The sequence below is a fragment of the Bubalus bubalis genome, chromosome 4, assembly GCF_019923935.1.
Source record: "Bubalus bubalis isolate 160015118507 breed Murrah chromosome 4, NDDB_SH_1, whole genome shotgun sequence".
Taxonomy (NCBI): domain Eukaryota; kingdom Metazoa; phylum Chordata; class Mammalia; order Artiodactyla; family Bovidae; genus Bubalus; species Bubalus bubalis.
Genome location: NC_059160.1, coordinates 11,217,684 through 11,231,077, shown reverse-complemented (window position 1 = coordinate 11,231,077; position 13,394 = coordinate 11,217,684). Strand labels below are relative to the sequence as shown.

General features: G+C 52.1%; 1 protein-coding gene across 14 annotated transcripts in view; it reads left to right on the top strand.

Moving 5' to 3' along the window:
- CACNA1C (calcium voltage-gated channel subunit alpha1 C) overlaps nt 1-13,394 on the top strand; it is a 463,540-nt gene that overhangs the window by 390,664 nt on the left and 59,482 nt on the right. For 13 of the 14 annotated variants that reach the window (XM_044940916.2, XM_025282935.3, XM_025282924.3 and 10 more), the window contains 8 exons: nt 2,997-3,204; nt 4,091-4,211; nt 5,480-5,594; nt 6,303-6,423; nt 6,746-6,815; nt 9,077-9,209; nt 11,855-11,984; nt 13,003-13,062. In XM_044940916.2, the coding sequence (XP_044796851.1) occupies nt 2,997-3,204; nt 4,091-4,211; nt 5,480-5,594; nt 6,303-6,423; nt 6,746-6,815; nt 9,077-9,209; nt 11,855-11,984; nt 13,003-13,062 (958 nt within the window). Of the gene's footprint in view, nt 1-2,996; nt 3,205-4,090; nt 4,212-5,479; nt 5,595-6,302; nt 6,424-6,745; nt 6,816-9,076; nt 9,210-11,854; nt 11,985-13,002; nt 13,063-13,182; nt 13,243-13,394 lie in introns of all 14 variants that reach the window. The other variant, XM_025282942.3, reaches the window with a different exon arrangement.

The following is a 13,394-nucleotide window of genomic DNA, read 5'->3' as shown; positions in this document are numbered from 1 at the left end:
CTTTTCCAGTCCTGTGGCCACTGCTCAGCTTTCCAAATGTGCTGGCATACTGAGTGCAGCACTTTCACAGCATCATCTTTCAGGATTTGAAATAGCTCAACTGGAATTCCATCACCTCCACTAGCTTTGTTCGTAGTGAAGGCTCACTTGACTTCACATTCCAGGATGTCTGGCTCTAGGTGAGTGATCACAACCATCGTGATTATCTTGGTTGTGAAGATCTTTTTTGTAGAGTTCTTCTGTGTATTCTTGCCACTTCTTAATATCTTCTGCCTCTGTTAGGTCCATACCATTTCTGTCCTTTATCGAGCCCATCTTTGCATGAAATGTTCCCTTGGTATCTCTAATTTTCTTGAAGAGATCTCTAGTCATTCCCATTCTGTTGTTTTCCTCTATTTCTTTGCATTGATCGCTGAGGAAGGCTTTCTTATCTCTCCTTGCTATTCTTTGGAACTCTGCATTCAGATGCCTATATCGTTCCTTTTCTCCTTTGCTTTTCGCTTCTCTTCTTTTCACAGCTATTTGTAATGCCTCCTCAGACAGCCATTTTGCTTTATTGACTATGCCAAAGCATTTGACTGTGTGGATCACAATAAACTGTGGAAAATTCTGAAAGAGATGGAAATACCAGACCACCTGACCTGCCTCTTGAGAAACCTGTATGCAGGTCAGGAAGCAACAGTTAGAACTGGACATGGAACAACAGACTGGTTCCAAATAGGAAAAGGAGTATGTCAAGGCTGTATATTGTCACCCTGCTTATTTAACTTCTATGCATCATGAGAAACGCTGGGCTGGAAGAAGCACAAGCTGGAATCAAGATTGCCGGGAGAAATATCAATAACGTCAGATATGCAGATGACACCACCCTTATGGCAGAAAGTGAAGAGGAACTAAAAAGCCTCTTGATGAAAGTGAAAGAGGAGAGTGAAAAAGTTGGCTTAAAGCTCAACATTCAGAAAACGAAGATCATGGCATCTGGTCCCATCACTTCATGGGAAATAGATGGGGAAACAGTGGAAACAGTGTCAGACTTTATTTTGGGGGGCTCCAAAATCACTGCAGATGGTGACTGCAGCCATGAAATTAAAAGACGCTTACTCCTTGGAAGGAAAGTTATGACCAACCTAGATAGCATATTCAGAAGCAGAGACATTCCTTTGCCAACAAAGGTCCATCTAGTCAAGGCTATGGTTTTTCCAGTAATCATGTATAGATGTGAGAGTTGGACTGTGAAGAAAGTTGAGCACCAAAGAATTGATGCTTTTGAACTGTGGTGTTGGAGAAGACTCTTGAGAGTCCCCTGGACTGCAAGGAGATACAATCAGTCCATTCTAAGGAGATCAGCCCTGGGTGTTCTTTGGAAGGAATGATGCTAAAGCTGAAACTCCAGTACTTTGGCTACCTCATGCGAAGAGTTGACTCATTGGAAAAGACTCTGATGCTGGGGGGGATTGGGGGCAGGAGGAGAAGGGGACGACAGAGGATGAGATGGCTGGATGGCATCACCGACTCGATGGACATGAGTTTAAGTGAACTCTGGGAGTTGGTGATGGACAGCGAGGCCTGGCGTGCTGCAATTCATAGGGTCACAAAGAGTCAGACACGACTGAGCAACTAAACTGAACTGAACTGAACTGAAATAAATTCTGCTGCTGCTACTGCTAAGTTGCTTCAGTCATGTCCAACTCTGTGCTAGGAATTTGTAACTGGAAGTTGGTACCTTTTGACTAGCTTCATCTAATTCCACCTGCCACCACCACCTTGCCCCCGGTAACCACAAATCTGATCTCTTTTTCTTTGAGTTTCGTAAGGGATTTTGTTTGGTTTTGTTTTTGTATTTTCTAGATTCCACATATAAATGAGATCGTGTGGTATTTGTGTTTCTCTGTCTGACTTACTTCCCTTAGCATAATACCTTCAAGGTTCATCCACATTGTTGCAAATAGCAACATTTCCTTCTTCTTTATGGCTAAGTAATATCCCATTGTAGATAATGTATACTGCATCTTCTTTATCCATTTATCCGTTCATGGACACTTAGGTTGTCTCGGCATCTTGGTTATGGTGAATAATGCTGCAATGGACGTATCATTTGGATATATCCCCAGAAGCAGAATCGCTGGGTCATGTGGTAGCTCTATTTTTAATTTTCTTGAGGAAGCTTCATTTTGTTTTTCACAGAGGCTGCACCAGTTTACATTATTCTCACCAACGGTGCACAAGCGTTCCCTCTTCTCCACGTTCTCGACAACACTTGTCTCTTGTCTTTTTGATGATAGGTATGCTAAAGGGGTGAGGTGAGACCCTGTGGTTTCGATTTGCATTTCCCTAATGATTAGTGATGGTGAGCATCTTTTCACGTATCTGTTAGCAATCTAGATGTCTTCTTTGGAGAAAAGTCTATTTAGGCCTTCTGTTCATTTTTTCGTTGGATTATTTGGGATGTTCTTTGTTTTTTGCTATTGAGTTGTATGCATTCTTCATATATGTTGAAGAATATGTCTTCGTATCTTAATCTCTTATCAGATATATGGTTTGCAAATATTTTTTTTCCCATTTTGTAGGTTTTTTCACTTTGCTGAAGAGTTTACTGTCAGAAGTTTTTAGTGTGATGTTGTCTCACTTGTTTATTTTTTTATTTTGTTGCCTGAGGGTGGAGCTTTTAAAAAATCATTATCACATGTAATCCTCCCAATAACACAATGAAGTACAAGCTGTCACTGCCCCTATTTCTTCAGGTGGGGAGAAGAAAGAAAGAAGGGAGGTTGAGCAACTTGCCCAAAGGCATGTGCAGAGCTGGGTCGGAACCAGGCTCCTGAGCCTGGGCCCTGAACTGAGTCACTCACACTCCAACTGTGAGCTGGCCAGCCCAGTCCCACCACCACTCTGCCCCAAGGGAAGGGCAAAGAGCAGGGAGCTGCAGTCATTCTCAAAGCCCCGGCGGGTGTGGCAGGCGGAGGGAGGGGATGAAGCTGACGCCCCCTCGTCCGCAGGTACTGGAACTCCCTGAGCAACCTGGTGGCATCCCTGCTGAACTCAGTGCGCTCCATTGCCTCGCTGCTGCTGCTGCTCTTCCTCTTCATCATCATCTTCTCCCTCCTGGGGATGCAGCTCTTTGGGGGGAAGTTCAACTTTGATGAGATGCAGACCCGGAGGAGCACCTTCGACAACTTCCCACAGTCCCTCCTCACCGTGTTTCAGGTATGGACCTTTCTCTGCCAGATCATGGCCAGGGAGGTGGGGGGAGAGGGGGCAGAAAGCAGGTACCGGGGGAGCGGGGGAGCAGAGAGGAAGGGGCTTCCCACTCCCACGGAGCAGCCAAAGCCAGACCAGGTCGGTCACGGGAGCCCAGGAGCGTCTGTAGCTCCCCACCCCCAAGCCCCACGGAATTCCACTCTTGGATGGACCCCTGGGGGGAGAAAAAAAAAGATCCAACTCAGTGGCTTAAAAATCTGTTTCTTAGCCATGGAAACTTTTATTCAAATACATTCAACATGAAAGCCCAAAATATCCACAAAAGAGAGCAGACAGCTCTTGCTGGGGAGGGGAGAGGAGGGGAGGTTGCTCCCAGGAAAATACAACCACCATCAAATTTGTGACTTTCATAAATCTGTTGGCTTGGGGCCAAGTTCAAGTAGCACTGAAGTTTAAAAGGAGATCCGTTTACAGATTAAATTGAATGATAACGTGAATGTTGCCAAAATCTTATAGATGGTACCCAAAGTCCTCATGCTTGGGGAAGCCTGGGGGACCACGTGGCGCCTCAGTGAACACGGGCACTTTGATGCCATAGCCCTAGGGTTGGCTAACGGCGGCCACCAAGCACTGGGCCTGGGCTATAGGAGGTGTTTTTCCCAGGAAGCACTTACAGTTGGTCAATCATTTGTGGCAGTGGCCACACACTTGAGGGAGAGGGCTGGACCTGCAGGATCACAGCTCAGAGCCCTGGGAGGAGAGCGGGCGGCAGGAGGCGGGGAGAGGAGAGAGGTGTCAGAGGTTTCTATATGGCAGGGGGCCGGGCAGGGGAGCTTCGGGCTTGCTGTTGGTCTAACACTGTGTCCCTCGTTGGTGGGACTATGTCATTCAGATCCTGACCGGGGAGGACTGGAATTCGGTGATGTATGATGGGATCATGGCTTATGGCGGCCCCTCTTTTCCAGGGATGTTAGTCTGTATTTACTTCATCATCCTCTTCATCTGTGGAAATTGTATCCTTTGCGCCTGCCTCCCCCGCCCCCTCTTGCCCCCCTAACTTGTAGCTCAATGCCAGTAGGTGTGCCCAGCGGGTCCTGACCAGGGAGGACCCAGGGCAACCCTTCCCCAGAGAAGAAGGAAAAGGCACATGTCCAGCCAAGACCACCTTAGTGGTGCAGGCAGGTCGGGATGGGAACCTGGAGCCAGGCCCGGGGGGGGTGTGAGTCCATCCCCCTGAGCTGCCGGGGTCCAGGTGGGCAGTGCCCAGTGGTGTTGGCCTTACAGCTTCCCACTCAGACCTCATCATGAGACACCTGCTGCCCTGGCTGGGGGCCTGCTGAGGGAGGAAAACCCTCACCCCGGAAGTGACCTTCACCTGTTGCCCTCCCTCTGAAGCTGCTCAGGGGGCTGTTAGCCACAGGCAGACTGGACAGGCCACGGGCAGGTTCCCAGGTCCCTCACTGCAGGCAGCCCTCCCCTGTCATATCCCCTGGGGTTCTGTGCAGAGAGGCTTGTAAAGTAGAATTACAGATGAACTAGACTCAGAGGTCAGCTCGAAGCCTCAGACACACCCAGGGCTGTCCACCTAGTGTCCTGGAACCGGGGTGGAAATGGCAGCACCTGACCTAGCGGGCCAAGCGAGGCTGAACTGGGTACCGTGTGCCCAGCCCCTGCCCTTGGGGGCTGGGCCCCTCAGCTCCCCATGTGAACCAGAGCCACCCGGGGCCTGGGGTGGAGAGGGGCCTGACCGGCATTAACCTCTTGGCTGGACTGGCTCTGATCCGGTTCTCTGCCCCACGGTACATGCATCCGAGTCAGGGGCAGGGGAGAAGAAACAGCAGACTCCGCTCAGTCAGGAGCCCCAGCTGACCCTTCTGGGGCCTCTGTCTGAACAAGGTCATGGCGGGAGTGGGCAGGGTGAGCGGGCACCTCCTGGTGGTGGTAATGACCGCCCAGCGCCATGACCCGCTGGAGGCAGCGCTGTTTCACAGTGTCACTTACAGGCGGTTGTCTCTGTGGGAAGCAGCATCGAAACCCAGCAATTAGAGCAAGGCTGGGCTCCCTGCCTCCCGCCCTCAGGCCCGGCCTGTGTGCCCGCCTGCTCCGGATCCCCCAGGAAACCACAGGAAGCTAGGAGGGTGGTGCAGAGGGAAGGGGGGCTCAGTGGGCTCGGAGCCCCTCCCCGTGGGGAACTCCGGCCCTGCACATCCTGTCCTAGCCCCTGTGCCCACCCACCACCCCAAGTCCAAGGGTCATTTTCTTTAAGAATGGACACAAACAGATATCCTACTGAACGTGTTCTTGGCCATTGCCGTGGACAACCTGGCTGACGCCGAGAGCCTCACGTCTGCCCAGAAGGAGGAGGAAGAGGAGAAGGAGAGGAAGAAGCTAGCCAGGTAACTGCGAGACTCCCGGGCCAAGCGCGGCCCGGCTCCAAAATGCCGTTCCCGTCAGTGCTCAGGAGAGGCTGGGCCTGCCCGGCTGTCCTTCTAGATGGGGTTAGGTGGGGGCCCCTACAGTGAGCTGGGCCTCTCCCCTATTCCTGCACATCACTCTAAGCGAGGAACACCATGAATTACATCTCTGGTGAGGTGTCCTGTTTCCCCACGGGTCCAGGAGTTGGAGGACTCTCTTTTGAGACGAGGGTCATAACAGATGGTGGGAGTAGAGGATGGGATGGGAGGGCAGCCAGTCGGAGGAGAATCTGGAAAGATGATGCCTCCTCACTGTCCTGTAGCTCATCTCTGCTGACGAGCAGACAAGACAGGACCCCACGCCGTCCTCGTCCGTGTCCAGACGGACAATCTGGGCCACACCTGTGCCAGATACTGAGCAGGTTCTCAGGAACCTTTGAATTAGATGGAGGCTGAGTCGGGGAGAAGCTGGGCATTCAGCTGAGTGCTGGACACAGCCTAGCAGGGGCAGAGACTGAGGAGGACAGAGCTGGGGGGAGGCCCAGTACCCCAAAGATTGATCCACACAGCAGGGCCCCCAGAAGACAGGTGGTCCCAGGCCCTGGTGGTCTGGACCCCAAGGGACCACAAGGGCAGCACGCTATTACTCTAGTCAACATCCCTTGCTCTTTTCTCCTGCTGACCCGCCAGGACCGCCAGCCCAGAGAAGAAGCAAGAGGTGGTAGAGAAGCAGGCCGTGGAGGAGACCAAGGAGGAGAAAATTGAGCTGAAATCCATCACAGCGGATGGAGAGTCCCCACCCGCCACCAAGGTATGGGCTGCTTTGCCAAGGAGCCGGGGCGGGGCTGGGAAGGGAGAGAGAGAGGGGGGGAGGGGGACAGCAGTGCTGGGTGGGCTGCTCTGCCCAGAAGCCAGATGCTGGGGGGGAGGGGAACAAAGAGGCCAGAGGAGGGGGACAGAGCCAGGGTGGGTGGGCGTGCAGAGGAGGAAGGCCAGCCTTCTGCTGGTGTCCTGAGGGTCATGTACAAAGGGACAGTTCAGCCTAGACTCGGGGGCAATTTCAAGACTACTGGAGGCCTCTAAACCATGGATCTTATCTAACCGGACCCTCCTCCTCTCCCTTGGCTGCCTAGATCAACATGGATGACCTCCAGCCCAACGAGAATGAGGACAAGAGTTCCTACCCCAACCAGGAAACCACAGGTACCAGCCCGCTGCCTGGCCTGGGGGAGGGGGTGGGGGAAGGGGGTGAACACCTGGCTCTAAAGCTGGGTGCTGGTCCCAGTTTCCCCACAAGCAGGGGCCTCACTTGATCCCCCACCTCAGCTGCAGCATCACCGTTTATCCTCTGGGGGGAAACTTTGCTCAATTATTACTGTGATAATGACAACAGAAGACTGAACGCATTGTGTTGGAGCAGTGCCTTTGGGCCTTTTGGAAGCCGGATTCCATATACATGTAAGGTTTATTACAGCCTATGTTGTAAAATCGCTATTAAGTTACATAACTTATTAGGATAACATATGTCTCAGCATCTTGCTTGGTTAATAATAATAGTAAATCCCAAATCTGTCCTGCCCGCTCCCGGGAGGGGGTGCTGAGCACAGCAGGGCTCTGCTGCAGACGCCTGCTCACGGCTCTGCAGGACACTGTCGGGTCTCCCAAAACAAGAGTGTCCTGTCTGCAGTCTGATCCGTAAACTGGCAGGCGGGCCCCTGGAGAGGGTCTATCGTCAGGAGCCAGTCCCCTGCATCAGGACACCACACCCTGCGTGAGCCTGGCCTGCCCTCCTTCTGCCGAAAATTGTGGGTATCATCACCTGCTTCAAGCTCAAAGTCACAACAGACCATCACGGTGCTACGGGTCTTGCCGACCCAGGTCCCCACGCAGGCTAGTCTGTGTGGGGGCATAGCTCCCTCAGAAACCGGACTGTGGCCAGCCTCCTTTCTCCTGTCTCCACAGTCTGTCTGCTGGGAAAGAGGACTTGGCTTCCTGGGGCTCAGACAGAAAGGAGGGCAGAAGGGTGTCCCTGAGCCGGCATTAAGCCTTTTGAAGCCTTTACAGCCCTTGGGGCAGAAACCGTTACAGAATTTCAAAGACACACCAGAAATAGCCACTGAATGCAATAGGCGGGTCTTATCTTGATTCTGAATGAGCAAATAAACTTTAAAATGATATTTTTGAGGCAGTCAGGGAAAACTGAATATGGGCAGGGAGCTAACTGATGTTAAGAAGGTTTTGTTCATCACGGGACCCCCTGCAGGAGATGCCCGTTCCTAGTCCCCACGAAGCGACCACACTGACGATCAGGGGCCTGTCAGGCCTCCCCCGCAAGTTTAATCCCCAGAGCTCAAGGTCAGTCGGAGCCCCCAGTTCTATACACACCACATTTCAGAAACATCGCCTCACTCAGGAGGAAAGCTTTGTGCTGAGATGGGGCTTTTTATCTGCTCGATTCATGTATGCGAGTGAACGTACAGATGTTCTTGAAGAGTCACTGAGGACTTAAAATTAATAAGTGCACATGAGAAAGAAATGTGATGACCCCAAGGAATATGTAGCTCAGTCCAGAGGCTGTGAGGGAGGCCTGAGCTGTTGCGGGGACTCCAGGGGGTGAGCAGTGAGGTAGCGGCTTCATGGAGCAGGGTGATCCTCACTGGGTCTGCAGTTCAGGGAATTGGAGAGGAAAGACGTGACTTCTGAACCATTCTGTTGTCATGGATACAGAGCTGGACGAAACCAGCGAGACATCCAAGATCGTTGACTTAATCACTGCTTATAAAGCACCTACTGTGCTCCCCGCCCTGGGCAGGCACTGGGGGCTCAGCCATGGGGGCAGATAAGCTGCTGTTGTGAGGGGCCCACATTCAGTGGGAGGCAGACAAGAAGCAAGAAAGCAAACCAACAAGAAAGATAACGTCAGTGAGATCATAAAACCATGGCCTGCCTTCAAGTTATGGACACACCTGTCTGCAAAGGAGCCCAAGGAGGCCAGAGCAAGAGAAGTGGAGGGGGTGGGGTATGAGCAGGTGGGGCAGCCCCAAAGGCCACCCACCCTTTCCCCCAGCCTGCAGCCAGCCAGCTGAGGACACCTGGCCATGCCTCCTCTCACCTGGCTACCTTTCTGGCGTCTGACCACTAAGATGACCAGCCACCCCAATCTGCAGGGCACTGAGGGTTTCCCAGGATGTAGGGATTTCCATTTAAAAAGCAGGACAGGGGTTGAGCTGGTTACCCGACTCACAACCTGGTCTCATGTGCTGCCAGGAGGCTTCCTCCAGCAGAGATGAGCCCCAGAGGTGCCCATGGGAGAGAGCTGGCCGTCCTGGTTGGTCCCCTGCGTTTCCAGAGATACCGATGATGTCTGATTCCTGTCCGTAGGAAGGTGTCTGGAAGTGGGCAGCGTGATGGTAAAAATAAGTGGGAGCTGTGGAGCTATTTAGGACGGTGCTTTTTTCCTGCAGGAGAAGAGGACGAGGAGGAGCCCGAGATGCCCGTGGGCCCCCGCCCGCGCCCCCTCTCTGAGCTGCACCTGAAGGAGAAGGCAGTGCCCATGCCGGAAGCCAGCGCCTTCTTCATCTTCAGTCCCAGCAACAGGTGTGTGGACGGGGGGAGCAGGGCTCCACTCTCTCCATGATGCCAGCCCAGCAGGTATCAGCGTCCTCCAGCCCCCACCCCAGCACACCCCACATCTTGTGTAAATAGGCACGGGTTTAGAGGAGAGAGTCCTGGATTATGGATCAGAAGACCTGTGTTTTTTCTTTCCATTGTTTGAAATGCGTAAACTCTGTTTCTACTCTGTTGGTGATTACATTTAACTTAGCAACCCCTAAAGTTAAATAAGATCCTAAACCTTCTGCAAAATAGAAGGAGGTAAACAGCTAGACTGCATTAACTCCTTCCAGCTCTCCCACCTTAGGTGTTGTGGTTGATGAGTAATTTGATACCAACCTTTATTTCCAACCTGACAAATTAGATATGATTACCTGGGTAGACAGGGTGTGTTTGGATTTACATACCACTTACCATTCTATTTGTTCGATTTTCTCGTAACTTGGTCCATCTTTCAGAAATCATTTTCTTTCCTCCTACAGCACATTCTTTAGAAGTCTTAATGGTAACTTCATTTGACCTCTGTTTATCTGTACTTGCTTTCTTTCTTGTTCTTGAAAGACAGTTGTGCTGTGTGCACACTTTCAGGTAGAGAGGTTATGGCCCTCAGCGTGTTAGATGTGTTACTCCACTGTACAGCTGGAATTCCCACTCTCCTTTCTCTGTAGGAATCTGCCTCTGCTCTCACTCTTTTAACATCATCCGTGGTCTCTGGAGAAGGCAATGGCACCCTACTCCAGTACTCTTGCCTGGAAACTCCTATGGACGGAGGAGCCTAGTAGGCTGCAGTCCATGGGGTCATGAAGAGTCGGACACTACTGAGTGACTTCACTTTCACTTTTCACTTTCATGTATTGGAGAAGGAAATGGCAACCCACTCCAGTGTTCTTGCCTGGAGAATCCCAGGGATGGGGAGCCTGGTGAGCTGCCATCTGTGGGGTTGCACAGAGTCGGACACGACTGAAGTGACTTAGCAGCATGGTCTCTGGGGTTGTGTATGTTCACTACCACGTGTTTCTCTCCATTTACCCTGCTTGGAATATATTATGTCGCCTAAGTCTATGGATTTATATTTTTTTGTCAGTTCTTGAATAATGTTAAGGATTAGGATAAGAACAGCTACTTCTGGGAGAGTTGCAGGATAGTCTGTTTACACACTGCCTGGTCTTCCTTCTCTCAGTCTGGCCCAAGTGGACACGTGATAGGCCTGCGTATGCTGTCCTTCCCCTTTCACGCATGCACGTCTTCATAACTTTCATCTCCTAGTCTCTAGGTTCAAATTCTGGGTCATTCTTTGGATATATCTTCTAAATTCTTAATTCTCTCTTCAATTCTGTCTATGTTACTGTGTAAACCACTTTTTATATCAAGTTATATATTTTTTTCATGTCGGACAGTTCCATTGTATCGCTTTGTTTTCCAGATCCAGCTACATCTGAGTTTCTTGTTAATTCATCATCTCTGTGGTCAAGTCTTTTTTATCCCATTAAATATTTCAAATATGGTTGTTCTATCATCGGTATCTAATATTTCCAGTATACAGAGTGTCTGGGGAGAGGTCTAACGGATTTATTTGAGTTTCTTCTGATTTGCCAACTTAGTGGCTTAATTTCTTGAGTGTTCAGTGATCTTTGTGACCTCAGTACTCCATCTTAGTTGGGGAGATTCCCGTGGACCTGAAGAAAGACTGTGAAGCTTTCTTCCAGATGCTGTTTGTGTGCGCGGCTCAGCCTAGGGGTCCCCGGTCCTCTGCCCCATCCCCCGCTGGCTTAAAGAGTCCTTACAGCATGGTGCCACTGGCCTCTGTCCGCAGGCACCTCTGCCCAACCGGGCATGTCCAGCAGACCCCAGCTCAGCAGATTGGCTTGAGGGAGGAGGGGATCGCTGCAGACTTTCCTAGCTCTCATGAAACCAGAATGGTCTTGGAGAGCTCGTCCTTTCCAGGATTTGGTGCTTCCGCATCAGTAAGGTCTTTCAGAGGATTTAGTCAACCACATGCCAGAAGCAGAGGTCTGAAGGCCTGGTTCAAGCCTGAGCCACCCTGCGCCCCTCCCCGCACACACACACACTCCAAAGTGGGCAAGACTATCCTTCCCGGCTTCTGTCTGTAAGATGAGATAGTACCCCGTCAAGAGGAGACAGCACATAAGACACCCTTGGCATCTGAGGATCCACTGTGAGTGCCCCGGGGTCAGGGCTGTTGGCCTCTGTCCCTGCGCTGAGGTTCAGGATTGAATTACTGCTGCGACAGACAATCTCCTTGAAGCCCGGGCTTAACCAGCTTGGCATCATCCACGCTCTGGGCAGCTCTGCTGCTCCCCATACGGACATATGTGAGGTCGATCTTATGCAGTCAGTATTTTTAATGATGGGGAGCCGAGTCCCCAGACGAAAGCTCGTGAATGATATCATAGCAGTACATGAAGATGCAGAGGTTCCTGAAGTGTCAGACGTAACCCTGAGGCCCTGTGGTCGGGGGCACGGTGGGGCCGACTGCAGGGCTGTGTCTCCCCTGTGGCCAGATGGCTCAGGCCGAAGGGCCCACACCCCGCCCGCACACGTGTCTACACACGGAGAAGGAGCAGAGACCCCAACCCCCTGTGACAGCCCCCCTCCCCCTGCCCCCACAGGTTCCGCCTCCAGTGCCATCGCATCGTCAATGACTCCATCTTCACCAACCTGATTCTCTTCTTCATCCTGCTCAGCAGCATCTCCCTGGCCGCCGAGGACCCCGTGCAGCACACCTCCTTCAGGAACCACGTACGCGCTTCGTCCCCCGCACCCCGCCCCCGCGACGTGACCCCCTGGCTGCCTGACCCTGTCTTTCAATCCGGAGCCTGCCCCAAATCTCATGGTGGGAGGCACAGCAGACATCTCCCTAAGAGATGACAGCTTTGGTGCAAATCCATCTTAGGACCCTTAGCAGGAGGAGACCCTGAGCCCTGAGCCTCAGACCGGCCTGACCCTGATGTCAGACCGCACTGCCCACAGATGCTCCCCAAGGGCTTTGCCCCCCAGGAACTGGCCCATCCTGTCCCTGGGGGTCAGTGGCATATGGCACTCTGATGAGACCGCCCTCATAAGCAGGACCTCACTGACTCTCTGCAGAGTCGAAATTGAATTTGGAGCCCGCCTCAGGCTCTGGTGAATTACAATCAAAGGCCAGAGTAGGACCTGCCATATCCCAAAGCCTTGAAACAATGTCAGATCCTAACCAGGCGGGCGTGAAGCGAGGAGTCCACCACCCTAAAGCCAGACCCCTGCGAGCCAGCCAGTGGTACTGCAGCCCACGTGGCCCACAGGTTTCTTACTGGGAAGGCCCTCGCTCTGACCCATCACCTGACACAGAGCAAAGCGTGAACCCCAAGCCTGTCCCCAGCCTGGGGTGTGCCCACCACACCCTGAGGGGCACATCCAGGGTAGGGTCCTGGGAACATGAGAGACTGGCTCATCCCCTGATGTGAGTTAAGCAATTTGCATCTTTGTGCAAAGAAAGCAAACCCCACTCTGTCCTTGAGACACATATCCCATGGTCTGATTTTGGTTTGTAAGTAAATTGAATTAATGAGAAAAGCACCCAACCGGACCCAGGACCCGCTGAGTCAGCTCTGGGAGCCCGCTCACAGATCTGGGGCCTTTGGGACCCTGGGCTGTGTCCGTGCCTCTGGTCTCCCTTGGAAAGACTGCATGATTTGGGGTGCGACTCCCTGCTGGCGACCCTGCTCCCATCCTGTTGCTCCATTCCCCCATCCCCACCCTGTTTCTCTTTGTTTTGCAGATTCTGTTTTATTTTGACATTGTTTTCACTACCATTTTCACCATTGAGATTGCCCTGAAGGTAACCCTGCCCTCTGCTCCTCTCCTGTCCTTCCCCACTGGCTCTGCTGCTCTGTCACTAACGCACACACTGCTGCTGTCGGTCACTCGGAGCCACTAATCCGCTGTGCTTGTCTTTCAGATCCTAGGCAACGCAGACTATGTCTTCACTAGTATCTTTACCTTAGAAATTATCCTCAAGGTAATGCGCGCAGCAAGGCCTCTGCCTCCTCTCTGCACTGCCTCTCTCTCCTCTCTGGTTTCCTTCACTCTGGTTTTACTCTTAAGCCCGAAGCCGGAGGATCTGGGGCCCCTGACTTTGTTGTGCCCATGCACAGTTTGGGCACTGATGCT